Source organism: Lynx rufus, unplaced genomic scaffold, assembly GCF_022079265.1.
Source record: "Lynx rufus isolate CCGP_SWC_20201006 ecotype Redwood Valley unplaced genomic scaffold, mLynRuf1.p SCAF_8, whole genome shotgun sequence".
NCBI classification, from domain to species: domain Eukaryota; kingdom Metazoa; phylum Chordata; class Mammalia; order Carnivora; family Felidae; genus Lynx; species Lynx rufus.
In genome coordinates this window covers 90432120-90449761 of record NW_025814896.1, presented here as the reverse complement: position 1 = coordinate 90449761, position 17642 = coordinate 90432120, and the positions used below count along the sequence as shown (strand labels likewise).

General features: G+C 42.9%; 1 protein-coding gene across 4 annotated transcripts in view; it reads right to left on the bottom strand.

Annotated features, from left to right (window-relative positions):
- Nucleotides 1-14830, bottom strand: part of STAMBP (STAM binding protein) — a 50028-nt gene extending 35198 nt beyond the window's left edge. For all 4 annotated transcript variants that reach the window (XR_006960156.1, XR_006960154.1, XR_006960155.1 and 1 more), the window contains exons 1-5: nt 14793-14830; nt 12744-12961; nt 2768-2843; nt 2386-2481; nt 952-1318 (exon numbers count right to left, since the gene is read on the bottom strand). Coding sequence is in view for 1 of the 4 variants with exons in the window: in XM_047068335.1 (XP_046924291.1) it covers nt 952-1318; nt 2386-2481; nt 2768-2843; nt 12744-12946 (742 nt within the window). In the remaining 3 variants the exon portion in view is untranslated. The remainder of the gene's footprint in view (nt 1-951; nt 1319-2385; nt 2482-2767; nt 2844-12743; nt 12962-14792) is intronic.
- Between the last annotated feature and the right edge of the window lie 2812 nt (nt 14831-17642).

Below are 17642 nucleotides of genomic sequence, written 5' to 3'. Positions count from 1 at the left end.
GGGAGAAACCTAAAGGCCAGGCTTCGGGGTCTGGCATCCCTTGCCCACTCTCACATTGCCCTTTGAAGTGGATCTTCTGCAAAGCTGACTTCCTCATGTGATACTTGAAATTCCTTCCCCAAAAGATCTATTCTAATAATCAAGGTATAATCATCATTTTGCCACTATTGTTATTTTCTCAGATAGGCAAGCTTTGGTGACAGGAGGAAAGACTGCTAATAGCTGTTATGACCAGACTGAATTATCACTGACTACATATAGTATTTACCATGACCAAGCTCCTTAAGGATTGGGAACACTTCCAGGGCAAACAGCATTCGGTAACCCTTTTTCACTTTTTTTGTTTTAAAGTTTTTTTTTTCAACGTTTTTATTTATTTTTGGGACAGAGAGAGACAGAGCATGAACGGGGGAGGGGCAGAGAGAGAGGGAGACACAGAATCCGAAACAGGCTCCAGGCTCCGAGCCATCAGCCCAGAGCCTGACGCGGGGCTCAAACTCACGGACCGCGAGATCGCGACCTGGCTGAAGTCGGACGCTCAACCGACTGCGCCACCCAGGCGCCCCCCTTTTTCACTTTTTAAAGGCCAACTGCTGAATTGTAAAGTGGCGCTATGAAATTTCCCTTCCAGAGAACCAACAGTGGTCTCTGGTTCACTGAACATTTCGAGTCTCTATATAATCCTTAAAAGCTGAGGGTCTGACTTTCAAGGACATTGTGAACTCTTCCGAATATCGACCTGGGGCCAGGTAAGTTACACGGCTTAAGCAAAGGCCACTTTCATACTATGGCCAGCGTGACAGGACACAGTATGGCAATACCGATCAAAGGGGCTTCTGTGACCAGAGCCTGATGAGTGGGATAATGGAGGTAATCTTAGGCAACCCCCTCAGAATGACACTCTGTTTGGCTGCCCCTGAGATGGAAGAGGGCATGAACAAGTGGACTCACTACTTTCTGAGTTGCTCAACGCTCCAGGTTTCAAGGACCTGTCCACCACGGGTGGCTTGGCAGGCCTTCCCGCCGTATTACAGTCCGCAGGCTGTGTGGACGTGGCAGGTACAGCGGGGAACGCATCTGGGGAGGGCTTCTCCAAGTCAGGCACCAGTGGGCCCCCTAGGCCAGGGTCCACCTTCCCAAACTCCTGCACAATTTTCAGTCGCTCCTTTTCCAGCTCCTGGTTCCGGATCATCTCCTCAAAGGCATGGAACTGCTCCTGCTCCAACTGCTGCTGTTTCTGCTGTGCCACCCTCTGCCTCTCCTTCTCCAGCTCCTGCTGGATGGCCACATTCCGGGCAAGCTCTTCCGCTTCCCTCTTCTGCAAAGGAGTTAGGCGTAACAACTGACACCTGGGTGACTTCACATCTCGGGGGGACAAGGCTTTGCGGCAGGGATTTCCTAAAGCGTGCCCCTGCTCTGGCCCAATTTCCCAACACGGAATCTGTGCCTCCCTCGGCAGCTCACGTCTGCCCAAGTGGTCACCGCTTGTGTCTACCAGGCCATGGCAGACCTACTCTTCAAGGACAGTGACGGTCCCGACCCCCTCAGTACCCTTCCCAATGGCTCTTACTAAGACATTTTCTTAACTGAAATCTTGATGCAACTTACTGTTCGCGCTGCATAATCTGTATCAGACACAGTTTTATTCTCTAACTCTACCATGTATACATTCTGTATCCGAAGTAAGGGGGTCTTTACAGAATTTTAACCCAAAAGGAAGCCTCCAAAATTTAGCTGGTGACTAGCTCAGTACGAAGTGACATTTTAAACTAACAAGAAACATCAAGTAACAATCACCCTCATTAAGGTTTTCACTCACTCAGTACCTTAGAAATATATGCCTCATAGCTGTTTACCTCTCTGCTGATTTTCAACATCAGAGTCCAGAACAGGGCTCAGCAGAGCGCTACAAAATAATCTGGAGTTGCCGGCAGTGCGAATTTCACATCTGACACAGACCACAGGCAGTGCCTTGGGAGTTTCTCCACGTGCTCTAACTAACTCTTCCTAACAAGAAGCATTTGAAAATAGCTTGAAAAACAAGTATTATAAACAGGTATAACCAAATGTGAATCAATACCCCAAAATTCACTGATCTAAAAACTTACGTTTCAGTGAAATGTTTCACTGCTCTTAGGTTCTCCCTCTAGATATAGCACATAAGCAACAGATTTTCTGTCCCTCAAATCACCCTCCAGGACAAGCAGGCTAAATATGTTAGAATCCTCAGCCTAAACACTTGTGTTCTACTCTTTTGAGTTTCTTGCCTTTGCTGAAAAAAATAAGCTATGACACTAAAATCACAAGACCTGTTAAAATATCGTATCGCGATCCTAGGGCACAGCCTAAGAAAGCAAAATAATTTCCTTTTTATTATATACTTACCTTTTCTTCATTATATTCTGTATATTCTTTGGTATATCGTTTCAGTAGCTCTGCCTTCAGCTCTTCTGCTTTGGGAAATGCAATCTCCTTTAACTTCTGAGACACAAAAATCAAAAACTGAGAATTAGGATAATTCCTAGCTAATGAAATAGAGAAGTAAAGTGACTTAAGACAACTTGGCAATGGCAACAATGTTTCCAAAAACAATGCAAAATACCCCCTACTGTCCCATACCTGCTACTTCACAACTGATCTGGTGAAATGGCCTTATTTCCTGTTGGCGGATTTGATGCTCAGATGCGGACACCACTACTTTTACCTTGAAGTTAGTCTGTGCTGCTTTGAAGCTTTTAGATGGGCAACAGTGAGAGTGAAGACCCACCTTTACTGTGTCTTTCTTTTCAGGAATGACAGCCAATTTGTAATCCCGATGCTTTGGTAGTTTCTCAATAAAGAGCCTAAAGGAACGGATCAGAATGATTATCATGCAAAGAAAATGCCCAACAGACTCTGAAGCAAGGCGACTCCCTTGTCCTGCACCCACTGCAAGACGGGTTTCCAGACATTCAGGGGAGGGATAATACACACCCAGTGACCATGTTCCCCACCCACCTCCAACCCTATGTTTCCCTCCTCTCCCAAATTAGGTGCGCAGGAAGCACTAGACTCCCACAACTAAAACGATGAGGGGAGAAAAGCAAACCTACCTTGTGCCCAAAAATATACCTCCAAAGAGATTCTTTTCTTATTACAGTGACAGGCTTCCAAAGGAAAGGGCCTCTGTCACAAATTCTTCTTCAAATAACAGTTTGGCAGCCAAGGGCAGGAAACCCATGTTCTATGATTAGCCCTGTGACCTTAACCTTGGCTTCTTTTTCTTTGGGATCCATCCTCCTTCAAAGCAGAATATTCCTTGCATCATACTAAGCACTAAGATGCTTAGATGGTACATGTGTTATGTATATACTATGTGCGTGTTACGTTGTAATTTGCATTATGGTCCTGATAAAAAGTTCTTAGAGAAATATAAGGGCTAGATTTTCTCTTTACATTTTGTCCCTGGCTGTAAAGCTCAGTGGGAAAAATATTCACAGATCTCTAACATTTATGATGTCTATGTGGGGACAGTGAAAGCACAAAGAAGTATTTGTCACAACTTGTCACAACCCAAAGTAGCAGATTAAGAATTCCAAAGCCAGAAGACCAGTTCCAGAGTCTGCTCTTCTAACCACTGTATCACACTGCCTCCACATGGTCCTGGAATGTCCAGAACTGTTGTGGGGGGGGGGGTACTGAACAAAGACGTCTTTCATAGAAGTAAGTTGTAATATATACAAGCTAAGGCCCAAAACAAATCAATTGAGGGGAGTTTGCCCACAGTTCTAAAATACTGTACTAGAGTTGGGACTGACTCTTTTCTACTTTCTGCCCACAGAGAGTAAACAGAGGAGGACAGCTCAGTAAGGGGAAAGAAGATGACCCCCACGAGAGCAAACTCCTTTTATTTTTTTTTTAATTTTAATGTTTTTATTTAGTTAGTTTTGAGAAAGAGTGGGGGAAGGGCAGAGAGAGAGGGAGACAGAGGATCCGAAGCGGGCTCTGCGCTGACAGCAGTGAGCCTGATGCAAGACTCGAACTCAAGAACTGTGAGATCATGACCTGAGCTGAAGTCAGATGCTTAACTGACTGAGCCATCCAGGAGCCCAAAGCAAACTCTTTTCATTTTTTTTGTTTATTTAAATTTTTTTTTAATATTTATTTTTGAGAAACAGAGAGAGCATGAGCAAGGGAGGGGCAGAGAGAGGGAAACACAGAATCCAGAGCAGGATCCAGGCACTGAGCTGTCAGCACAGAGCCCAACGTGGGGCTCAAACTCACGAACCATGAGATCATGACCTGAGCCGAAGTTGGACGCTTAACCGACTGAGCCACCCCAAAGCAAACTCTTTTTAGATGAGCCCTCCTCCCTTGGTTCTATACTAGGCACATGAAATTTTTATCTCAATCCAATTTGACAAGACCCTTCAGCCAAGGATGAATTCTAAAATCAAAATGATTCTAAAACACTTCCCTTTGGGTTCATGAAAAAGATATAAAAGTTTCCTTGAAGTCTATATTTAAAATAAATACAGATTTGTTTGTTCACCAATAGAGTCTTGAAGAAGATGTTGAGATAAGTAAGACTAGTTCTTGTGTTCAAGAGACCTGTAATTCAATGACTCTCCCTTGGCCCTAAAAGACCAAGGTACCTGTTCATAACTTTAGCAGGCTACATGTGCTTTGTATGAAAGCCCAAATCAGCCAATACAGTACCATGTCGTATAAACACCACACTTTATATTCACTTGTGCTATCAGCCTGAAGAACTGTGAAGTCCCTGAGGCCAGAGATTCCTGTGTCTTGTGCTTCTTTGCATGTCCCTCTAAAGCTGGGACAGTGCCTGGATGAAGAGGCACTCAATAAATATCTGAGGAATAAAATGGTCTTAAAACCTTTGAAGGAGCTGAGTAAAAAAACCCAAAGTATAAAAAAGTACATATAGTATGCTATCTTATAAGTATGAAAGGGGGAAAATTCTGTATGTGTATGTACACATACATTTACTTCCAAGTACACAGTAAGTCAGGAAACTAAGGAAAGTAGACGGCAGGGGAAATAGAGCAGATGGGACAAGAGTGGGAGTGAAACCTCTCACCATACGCCTTTTTCTATCATTTTGATTTTGAACCATGCAGTGGAATCTAGTTTATAAGTAAAGATGAAACTTCTAGAGCTGTACATGAATACGTTTCTCTTGTTTCCACAATTGTAGTCAATTTTCTGAATGGGGAACATACAGGCAGAAGGGTCTCTTGAAAACAGAACTGGCAACGTTGCCCATTGCCTGTACAGGAGTCAATAGCGCTCAGCATTTAGTTCGCAGCCTGCCTGGGCTCAAATCCTAGCTTGGTCATCACAAGCTGTGTGAATTCCAGCAAGTTACTCAGTCTCAATACCCTTCTTTATATGTATGTATGTGTGTGTGTGTGTGTGTGTGTGTGTGTGTATATATGTATATATGTATATGTATGCACATATGTATATATATGTGTATGTATATGTATATATGTATATATGTATGTACATATGTATATATATATATATATGAGTTATATATATGGAGACAAACTAGTACTACCTGATAGGGTTGCTGTGACACTTAAAGAGATTAAAAAAAAAAAGTGCTGAGCACAGTGCCTTGCACCCAGCCAACATCTACTATGATTGCTCTGTACGCTATATGATTGTTTTTCACTAATAAATAAACAAAAATTGTGAGCAAGAAGAACAGATGAAGATGTGAACACCAGGGCTAGAAGTGTTCTAGGTGTAGAATACCTGTGGCCCAGAGGTATACTGTTCTCTGGGTTAGATCTGGTTGCAGCCTAGAAAGGGAAACGTACCAAAGCAAAGATGTGTTGGCAAAAACACAAGCAAAGCAAACTATTAGGACAATGGGGATAAAAAGAGATATGCGAAAAGGAAACACAAAAGGTGAGTATATGAAATGGTATTCAACTTTACTTATAATGAAAGAAATTCAAATTAAGATGAGGTACCATTTCCATATATCAGATTGGCAATGGCTTAAAGGTTGATTATAACCAGTATACACAGGGTGTTGGGAAATGGGTGTCCTTAGACACCCTTAACAGGGCTGTAATTTGATAATACGCTGTATTATCACAGGACTGTAATTTTCTTGGGGGTGGGGAGGGGAGACAACTATTCAAATTTTAAAATTTTTATATCCTTTAAACTCACAATTCCACCTCTAGGAATTTATCGTACACAACAGTACAAAGATATAAGACTATTCAATATAGCACTGGTCATAAAAGTAGAGAAAAACTTAAATGAAAACTTAAATGCCCATCAATAGGGGAATATTTAATAAATTATGCTGCACTCAAATGTGAAAAACAACATAATCATTCACTCATTCATTCGACAGATATTTACTGAGCATTACTGTAAAGGCTGGGGATTTGGCGATGAACAGTCATAAATCCCTCCCAGCAGAGGGTGTGCATTAGAGTGGGGGGAACAGACAATAAAACAAAACAATATATATATAATCAGTGCCAGGAGAAACTCATTAATAGGGAAGGGGAATAGGAAGTGACAGGAGAAGGAGTAAGATTTTAGATAGGGCAGCTAAGGAAGGCATCGCCAAGAAGATGGCATTTAATTAAGGACTGGAAGGGAGGAGGCCATAAAGAGACCTGGGACAAGACCGTTCCAGGCAGAAGAAACAGCCCTGAAGAGAATGAGATGGATCAGTATGTCCTAGTATGGAAAGATATGACTGTTAAGAAAGCAAGCTGTAGAACAGAATATATTGTATGATCTCATTCAAGCTTTAAGAAAAAAAGGATAAACGTGTGAGCCTATGTGCTTGCACAGACATATACATTTTCCTGGACACACAAGAAAGGACAGTGGTCACCTCTGGGGGATGTGACTCTTCTTTTTGCTTTAATATTTCCCTCGCTGGATAGTTTGAGAAAAAAACTAATTTAAAAAGCCAAGCAGAAATTCTGTAACGTGGATGGCTAAAAGACTCTCCTCTTATTTCTTCCTATCTTAGAAGTTACTGAGCAAAGTGAGCACGATCACAGATGAAAACCCTCTTCAGTCTGTAAGCCCCAATCCCAAAGGAAAACATTGTCAATGCAGGTGACAGACGACTTTCAGAAAGCAGGTCTGTGTTATAGGAGGCTCACACAGCAGACGAGAAGTGCCTAAGTCCTCTGTAACTCCCTTCTGTGTAGCCTAGTCAATGACCATAAAAAGCTGTGAAAGAATTCACTGCCTGGATTATTGTCTGTGCTCATCATGAAAATATGTACTGATTTAATATGCTGAAGATCCTGCTATACTGGGGTCTGCAAAAGGCAAAGCATGCCTACTCTGGGGGGAAATGTGCTTCAGACCATTAAGATGCCTGAACTGCCCAGGGAAAGAACAAACATGCCTTTTAAAATCCGGAATTGAAGTACCCACAAAAGGTCTAGAACAATGACTTGCAATAGTGGGGGAGGCAGAGGAGTGGTGAGGTAGATGCCTGCTCCCTTCCCTCCTCCCTCCTCAGTAGTAATAATTGCCAAAGTGAGCCACTGTTACTGACAAGAATCTAACCAAGTAAAATGCGGTGGAAAAACAGACTGAGAATATTAAGCCAGAACTTTTTTGCAACTCCTACAGCTTGTCAGTTCACAGAATCAGAATTAGGGTCTTGAAGACACCTGCAAGAAAAATGAAGGTAGCTACACGTTTCGCTTCAGGTCAAGCCAATCCAACAAAGTCCCAAATTAAACTCCGAATCTAGCAAATTAAGTAAATGAGCTGCTTCATGCCACCATCTTCTCACTGAGCTCTCCTCCAGGGCCTACTTCATCATATTAAATGGTCCTGTAAGTGGGCACCATGTACAGGGACAGACTCCCCATATTGATCTTGCCGTTAACATGGATATTCATGTCACACAAAGCAACCCCAAGTCACAGAACAATATCAATTTAAGTACTCTTAATCCTACCCCCGCTTGCCTATTCAAGAGTTTACTGCGACAGTTAAACTCTCTTCTTGTGCCATACTATCAGCCTCTCCTTCTTCACAGGTTCCTTTCCATTAGCAAATAGTATGCTCTAGAATCTCCCATCTTAAAATACACACCACACATTCACATACTCCTTGTCCCCCTTCAATTACTTCTTCATTTTTTCACTTCACTCCTCCTACCAAACTCCTCGAAAGAGTTATCTATGCCTGGGCTTGGCAAAATACAGCTAAAAGGTCAAATCTGGTTTGCCATCTGTGTCTGTAAATGAAGTTTCATTGGAACACAGCCACACCCATTCGTGCATGTGTTATCTAATGGTTGTTTTCACACTACAAGACAGAGGTTGTGACAGAGATCAAATGGCCTGCAAATCCAGAACTATTTACTATCTGGCCCTTTACGAAAATATTTGCCCACCTCTGGACGGGACTCACGGTCTCTACTTTCTCATTGTCCACTGACTCTTCAGCCCACTCCAATCTAACATCTTCTTAGTCCTTCTGGTGAAACTGTTTACCAAGATCACCAATGACATCATGACACCAAACCCAAAACTTCACCCATCCCATCTGACCCTTTCTCACACAGCCTGGCCACTTTCCTGCAAATGCACCATTCTCTCCTGGATTTCCTCTTGCCTCTCAAACCTCCCTTTGAGTCTCTTCTGCTGGCCCGCCCTCCCTCCCCAACCAACCTCAGGTCTCTTCTATAGTCTTTTTTTTTTTTAATTATTTTTATTAAAAAATTTTTTAATGTTTTTATTTTTGAGATAGAGAGAGAAAAAGACAGAACATGAGCTAGGAAGGGGCAGAGAGAGAGAGAGAGACAGAATCCAAAGCAGGCTCCAGGCTCTGAGCTGTCAGCACAGAGCCCGACGTGGGGCTCGAACCTACAAGTGGTGAGATCATGACCTAAGCCAAAGTCAGATGCTCAACCGACTGAGCCACCCAGGAGCCCCTATTCTACAGTCTTATTATTAAGCTTTCTTGATCTTTGAATGTGTCAGGAATCCTTCTGGCATCTGATGAAGCTCATGGACCCCACAGAATAATTTTTTAAAGATATAATACAAAACATAAAGGATTACAAAAGAAGCCAATTCTACTGAAATACAGTTTTCAAAATATAAAAATTGTAACATGTGCTTCTTTATTAATATATTATTAATACATTTTAAAAAGGATCTAACTGTGGCTTCAATAACAGTACTGTAATTCAGAAGCAGTGGCAAGTGTTAAATGCTATTTCGAGATATCGGCATCAATTGTAATGTGATATAAAAATAGTGATTTCTATTGGTGACATTGTGAATATTATCACTGTGCAAAATTGAAGGAAATGCTGAATTTTAGTTAGAGGTTAGTGGAAACAAGAAAAGTTTTTCCCAACCGAATTCATGGAGTCCAGATTCTACCTCTGAATCCCTGTGGGGTTCCAGGACCCCAGATTAAGACCTATATGCCAGAAGATCTCAGCGGTTCTCACGGCTTCAGAACCGTCTATATGCAGGGGACTCCTAGGTTTGTATCTCCAACCCAGACCTCTCCTCACTTCAGACTGTTACATCCAACTTCCTAAACTTAACACCTTAACATGTCAAGAAAACCAGGCCTGAATTCTTGAATATCCTCTCTACTCAACCCCTTTTCTACACCGTTCTCCCCATCTCAGTGAATAGGCCAGCACATCCTAAGTTACTCATGGCAGAAACCTGAGATCAACATTGATACCATCATCCCTCCCAAACTGTCAGTAAGTCCCATAGACTCTACCTCCAGAATACAAATCCACCTGCTTCTTTCCATGCTGCCACACTCCACCAAGCCATCAGCCTCTCTCTTGAATTGCCATTAAGAGTATCCTAACTAATCTCCCTGCCTTCTCTTAACACACCCTTCACCATTTGCAACATGGCAGCCCCAATTTATATATTCAGAATATAAGTAAGATTAGGTCATAACCTCTCTTAAAACTTAAAACTTTGCAATGGCTTTCTAACGCTGTCAAGATAAAATACAAACTCCTTACTGTGGTCCGCATGATTCTGCTCCACCTGCCCTCAGCCTCATCTTATTCTCCCCCTTCAACTTCTACCCTCCAAACATGATGATCTTCTTTCAATCCTTAGAACACACTAAGGTAATTCCTACCCAAGAGCTTCTGAATGCAGTTACACCTGCTTTAAACACTCTGGTCTATGCTCTTGGAATGACCAACTCTATGGCATCCTTCAACTTTCAGTTTATTTTTTTATTATTTAAAAAAAATTTTTTTTCAACGTTTATTTATTTTTGGGACAGAGAGAGACAGAGCATGAACGGGGGAGGGGCAGAGAGAGAGGGAGACACAGAATCGGAAACAGGCTCCAGGCTCCGAGCCATCAGCCCAGAGCCTGACGCGGGGCTCGAACTCCTGGACCGCGAGATCGTGACCTGGCTGAAGTCGGACGCTTAACCGACTGCGCCACCCAGGCGCCCCTCAACTTTCAGTTTAAATCTTACCTTCTCAGACAGACCTTACTCTATTTGACACCCTTGGTTATTCTCTGTCACAGCACTCTCTTTGTTCCTTTCACAGCATTTGCCCTACTTTGAGACTAGATGTTTATTTGCTTACCTGTTTACTGTCTTCTCCTATAACTAGAAAGGTACACCAGTAAAGGCAGGGGCCATTTTACTTCCTATATATCCAAGACCTAGAGCAGTGCCAAGCAGGTAGCAGGTGTATGCAATATATATTTGTTGAATGAATATGGCCTGAGGGCAAGGGGCAACAGAATCCAGAAGGTCCTTCAAAAAATACTTGGTAGAGTGATTCTGTGATTCTAATTAGCTTTCTCAATTATGATGATTTGAAGAATTGTGCCCAGGGGCCTCATTCTGGAAGAACTCTCCACAAGATTACTGGAAATATTCAGGAATATTATTTCTACTAGCAGCAAAAGAAAGGGACAGTAGTCAAGGAGATTTCTCAGGAAAATAAATTTTGTGCCCACTGTGCCAAGGAATAAAAAAACTCATAATAGCAAAAGAGAGGCAAAATTTATAATTATATATTATTATTACATACAATTATAACTCTATGAAACTTTATCAACACTGAGGTCACACAACAGGGCACGATGGCATGGATGGACTGCACGATCTCTGAGGACACAGGCACTACTTCTAAACTTAAAATAGACAACAGCAGTCCCTTTTCTACTAAAGGGACTCTAAAATCACAGTAAGAATCCCAGGAAGTCTGCTTCTGTGCTACTTTTCTTTAGAGTACTGGTTCTCAACCAGGGCAATTTTGCCCCTTAGAGACCATCAGGTAATGTCTGGAGGCATTTCTGCTGCCGCAATTCAGTGAGGGGGAGGGGTGCTACTGGCATCTAGTGGATAGAGACCAAGGATGCTATTAAACACTCTACAATGCACAGGGCAGTACTCACAACAAAGAACTATTCCACCCCAGATGTCAGTAATACCAAGGTTGACAAACCCTGCTGCGGAGTAGTATGGGATCAAAAACTTAACATGATACAATTGAATTACATTGATTATTTCTGGGAGGACATATAAGAAACTAGTAAGGGTGACTATCTCTGGGGAGGGGCACTGAGATTTTGGGGAAAAGAGAAGTGATCGGGAGACTTCATTTTTAAATATATATATATCCTTTTGTGCCTTCTGAATTCTCCACCATATGTACATGTTACCTTTTCAAAAAATACCTAAAAATAACCAAAAGTAGTCAGTGTGGCTCAACACTATGGTCTCAACTCTAGCTTCAACTCACAGAACATTACCAAAAAGAAAACAAACAAAAACAGAGCCTATGTTGTAGACCGAATCCTGAATTAAGAGTTAGGAAATCTGAGTTTTGTCACTCTAAAGTGTGGAACAAAGCAGATCACTAAGCCCAGAGCATGTTTCCTCACATGTAGAATGGAAGAACAATGTATCCTTTCAATGCACACACAGCTATGAAGATCAAATGGAATAATGCAGGTGAAATACCTTAGGAACTATGAAGAGCCATACACACACATTATAGTTATTATTTTTTTAAAGGCCTTGGTATTATTATAAAAGAACAAGACCAGAGATTATAAATGAGATCCTTTAACAGTATTCCCTTCCTAAATTACACATCATTTCATTATCACTGGGGATTTAGAAGTTGTCCCTGTTAATTATACTGACATCTATTTATGCTGCCTACCCTAAGAAGCTAAGTACCTCAAGGGAAAGGTCTTATGATGAGTCACATGAACTGTAGGCGGTCAATACTTATTTGATGATTTGCGTGACTATAATAAAGGTTAAGAAGAAAAACCTTTTTCCTGAATCACTCAATTTGTGACAAAATAAGTAGAGGTGAGGAATTTTGGCTCTGCTACCCCTCAGCAATAATGCTATGATTAGCTGCCTCAATAGAGGACAGGAAAAACACTCATCAATACAAAACATGTGTAGTTTAACCATCATCTCCCTTGTCTAACAGCTGGGCCATGTGGGCACAGGCCAAAAAAGCTAGGTCTCTTACTCATGAAATCACTGAGTCATGAAAATAACACTTTCAGTACTCATGACTCTTTATGTCAAGGACAGTCGGTATGTAGGAGCTGCCTGCAAAAATGATTAATGCTAATGATGTTGTAAAGTTCTCTACTTTTAGCAATTCTGGGCAGAATAAATGAGCACATGAGCAGAATGAGTGAGGCATCAGTCACCGGAAAAGAAAAAGGAACCTGGAGGTGTCTTACGTGATATACTTGTTATAGAGGATGAAGGCATGTTCAATGTTGCCTTCCTCAGAGTAAATGGATGCCATTCGGATAATCTCGACTCCAGAGCGGAAGTACCGTCGGGGTGGAATGTCTTCATTTATCTCCACTGCACTACCCATCTGGGAGAGAGCCCTCACCCGGTCTTCGGGCGGAAGGCTCACGTCTCCATGGTCAGACATCAGGACCAAGAAGTTCTGAGACAGAAAAAACAGGTGGCATCAGCACCATGGTCCCCATCACAGCCTAGTACACAGTAACTGGTTATCCCACAAACTTCTACCTTATGAAGAAATTAAGAGAAAAATACCATATGCTGTGGCTTGTATCAAAGAAAGTCTCCTTCCTACAGGAAAGCTGAGACCCTCAAGGAAGCCCACATCACAATGACAGAAGTATTGGCAGACTCAAAAGCCTACAATCTCTGTGCCATAATTACGTGGTACAGGGAGTAAACTATAATGGGTGTTCGGTTCTACTCTTCAAGTTAATCATTCTCTCTACCATTAGGTGGCCCTGCCATAAAAGGAAGGATGGTATCTTATATTTTTGGCATTATTTCTCCTACCAGCTACCCATTTCCATCTACTCTAGTACCTGACATTGTATGCTCAATGAACTTTCATAAAGATTTTTAACTGATTTCAACTTTGATCATTTGTATTTAATGAGAGTAACTGACATTTTTCTATGGTGTACTTTTTCACATCTGAATACAAGGTGAGGGGAACTGGTCTGGGAACAAACACTCACAATCCTAGTTCTGCTCACTAAACCACTATTCCAGTCAATCCACAACATCATTCATCACATCAGGGTAAGGAATTTAGATCTAAACAAAACAAAACAAAACAATTTACTCAAATCTATCTTCAAAGACTAAGCATTCTTCAAACAACAAACAGGCACAAAGGTAACTGGGAATGCAAAAAACAAACCAACAAAAACCCTAAGAGTTTTCCCTTCCTGTGTTTCAAACCGCAGTAATTCTACAATCTTTCTAGATACTCTGCTGTTAGAATCAGATTCCAACTTCCAATCAGATAACACTCTACCATCATTTTCAAAAAGAATCTGGGTATTTGTTACACATTGAATTACAGCACACCCTAGCCAGCACGTTCTGGTATATACAAACTATATATACTAGAATTCAAGGCCCTAAGTCTACTGGCCCCATTTTGTCTTCAATCTTAAATTTGCTCCTTCCCAACAGAGATCTTTTTCCTCCAGTCAGGATTCTGTCCTGGATTCTGTCCAGAAATCCACACATTTGTTTCATTTGTCTAGCCACTGTTTTTCTGTTTGCCACTCCAGTCCCTCCCCCAAGAGGTCTCTCTTGGCCAATTCTATCTCTAGGTCACACTTCCCCCAAGCTTCCTATCTAGACACCCTTACGAGTAGTCCAAAAGCTGTGCGGACGACCAAGGATGCAGAGGCATTCCATCTCCCCAAAGCCTTTTTAGAGGCTCAGAAAGCTGCTAAAACTTTCCTAGGTTGCCTCATTAGTAAACTCAGTCCAGAGCCCATTAAAACTAACTGAAGCAGAGGATGCTTGTTGCGCCTCAGTAGCTTTGAGAAGAGGATCTTTAGGCGGATGGAACCCCCTCCCGAGGCCAGCAGTACTACAGGGCTGAGCAACCCTCCAAAGAGGAGATGCGGCACCCGCAAACAAGGGGGAAGAGAGGAGGAGGTCTAGGGAAGTAGCAGGAGTGCGCAGAGGTGGTGTATTCAGTAAAGAGGGACCTCCTGACACCTGCTTGAGGCCCCCTTCTTGAAGGCCCTCAAACCCAAGCTGCCAACCCAGGGCAAAATTATCCAAGGTTTTCGGGTCTTTTGAGCGCGGCAGGCGGGGATGCACTGGGCCTGGCTGGGACAGAAGCCATCAGTGGCCTCGCGCGCGGCGGACCGGGCAGAGGGCGCGGGGGGAGAAGGCTGCAGGCCCCACACTCACGGCGGCCGTTCCCTTTCAGAGTCCGAACAAGCTCAGTGGCCCAACCCCACCCCATTCCCAGGACCCTTCCCCACCTGTCCCCGCGGACGACACTCGGAGCTTCCGGAAACGTCACATCCGGCGCCCGCCCCTCCCACTCCCGCTGATCTACTCATTATACTCTCAGGAACACCGGATCCAGGGCGGCGAGCTGGTGGGCGGGGCTAGAACCGCCACCTGCGAAAATACGACCAATGAGAAGAGGGCTCCACGTCGGCCATCTTGGTAAAGGAAAAGCAACAAGGAAGAAAGGGAAAGCCAAGTAATTAAAGGAACCAATGGCCAAGATAACTTATGTTTTTAGAATTAAAATGATTTGGGATCGAGTTTCCTGCCAGATAGCCCCTATACCACACTCACACAAATTCACAAATCAACATTCAAGGAGGGAATTACTGATTCAAGTACCTGGCTAAACTGACTAGGGTTTCTAAATCCATGAAAGAAAAACTCCTTAAAACTTCAGCTTGCTTTTGTCACTACCTACACAAAATTGATAGTGTGAGGTATCAGACTTCTGTTGCCTAGAAAAAAACCTTAAGATCAACTTTTTTTTTTTTAACGTTTATTCATTTTGGGGGGGGGGGGGGCAGAGAGACACAGACTCCAAAGCAGGCTCCAGGCTCTGAGCTGTCAGTACACAGCCACTCACAGGGCTCGAACCCACGAACGGTGAGACCATGACTGGAAGGGAAGACGGTTGCTTAACCAACTGAGCCACCCAGTCACCCCAAGACTAACTTTTTAATGTTAGAACACAATTTATTGAAATCAAGTGTTTAGTTTACAAGGGTCACTGTGCAAAGCAATGGAGCCACAAAGATCTGTATGACACAGTTCCTGCCCCTACAGCCAGGACAGGCAGTTATTTACACCAAATAGTTATTTACACCAAACAATGGCATATTCTGTATACAGATGTGTGTATGTATGACTATATGCACAGTCTCTTTCCCAAGAGGTTCTTCAAGCCTGCTATTCATTTTCTCTCAGGAGACTTTTTATATCACCGCTCTGAAACTTTGTGCTCTCTGAGGATACTTTACTCACCAAATTTGGGGACCCAGTCTGTAAGTTCGTTAATGTGATGGCCTGACCTATCCTTCAAAGTCTAGCTTAAAGCCCCTGCACGGGTGTTAGCCCTTCTACCAGGTCAGTGTCCAGATCTCTAATTTCTCTGGCCCTCTGTTGTGTATCTGTGTCTGGGATTTTCCCAAAGTGATTCTATGTGGTCATTGGGTTTCCAGACTTAGGGCTGAAAGCACTTGCCAGATTCTTTCTCCTTTAAAGCATAAATAGGCATGTCAGGGGCACCTGGGTGGCTCAGTCACTTGGGCGGCTGACTACAGCTCAGGTCATGATCTCATGGTCTGTGAGTTCAAGCCCCGCATCTGTGCTGTCAGCACAGAGCCCGGAGCCTGCTTCTGATTCTGTGTCTCCCTCTCTCTCTGCCCCTTCCCTGCTTGCTCTCTGTCTCTCTGTCTCTCTCTCAAAAATAATAAACATTAAATAGGCATGTCAGTGCAAGGATCCACTATCAATTTTCCTGGATCCTCTGAAGATAACTCTGGGAAGACAGTTGTAAAGGGCACTCTGTTCTGTCTTCAAAACTCTTTCTCTACTGACTCTTTCCTTTCAGAATGTAAACATAGTGTGTAGAGCCTAAAGAAATTGAGGCACTGAGGGTGCTGGTCATAGCGAAGGCATACAGTGCAGTTGGACTCTTGGCAGGAGCGAACACAAGACAAAATCCAACACATTCAATCTCTCACTCAGTAAATATTTGTTGGGTATCTACTATGTGTCAGCTTCTGTTCTGGTTGTTAGGGATACAGCAGTGAACAAATCCAGTAGGTGGATATTGTTATGGTGCAAGTACAGGCAGAAGCAGAGCTGGTGGGGTGGGGAACAGGGGCAGCTGCTGCCATTAAGCATCGTTTCCAAGTGGTGGTTTTTCTTTGTAATGTTTAATGTAACAAGTCAACAGAGTTTACAAACATGCTATATGTTAAGACTATGATGAGAAGCCTTTAAGAAGCCATGAATGGGAAGCATGTAAGAGAGGGGTGCGCATAATCACAAACACAGCAACCACCACACACAGGTTGTCCTTGATATTAGAAAGGAGATATACCCAGGTGATGGCAATTCTTAAGATAATGGCTGAGAGGATGTAGTAAGCAGGATCTGGTTCATTCAGGAAGGGAATCTGTAAATATTGACCAATTTTTGGCCTCTGGGGCAACTGGTCAGCACTCTTGGCTTTAGAGGTATCAGAAACAGCAAGTAAACCCTGGCCAAGGTGAACATCTGACATTCTTCACAACATTCCTGATTAACGGGAAAAGCTACAAACTGGACGATTTTGTATGTGCATCCAGGAAATTAATGCTACAAGAATTCCGTTGGTTCTTGGCAAAACTGAGGAGGACTCCTGCCCCAAAGATTGGAGGCTAAGCATCAAGCTATTCTGTCAGCAATTAGGCTTCGGCAGCTCACATGGAGGGCCAAGGCCAAACTAGGAAGTGAGGTGGTCTTTCTTTCTGGTGCCCAGATGTACCTAGTCAGTACATTTTCCCTGAATATAACATTCTCCATATGACCTCGTGCAAAGTTCGGTGTCACAGACTCCTGCCTTCCTGTTTGTTTATTCCTAACTGCTCATTCCTGGGTAGCAGCAAAAGTCTCCTAAAAGGCAAAATTCTTACCTCAATATATAGCTTCAGGGTAGAGAGAAAATGTCCAGATGGGCTTTCTGGGAAAGATAAAAAGGAAGACTCTAGGCACGTATCACTTGCCTCCTTGTTACCCCTGTGGTGAGTCACATACCTAGAGGGGCAATCTCACTAATACAGGAATGCCATCCATTCTTACCTACTTCAGTG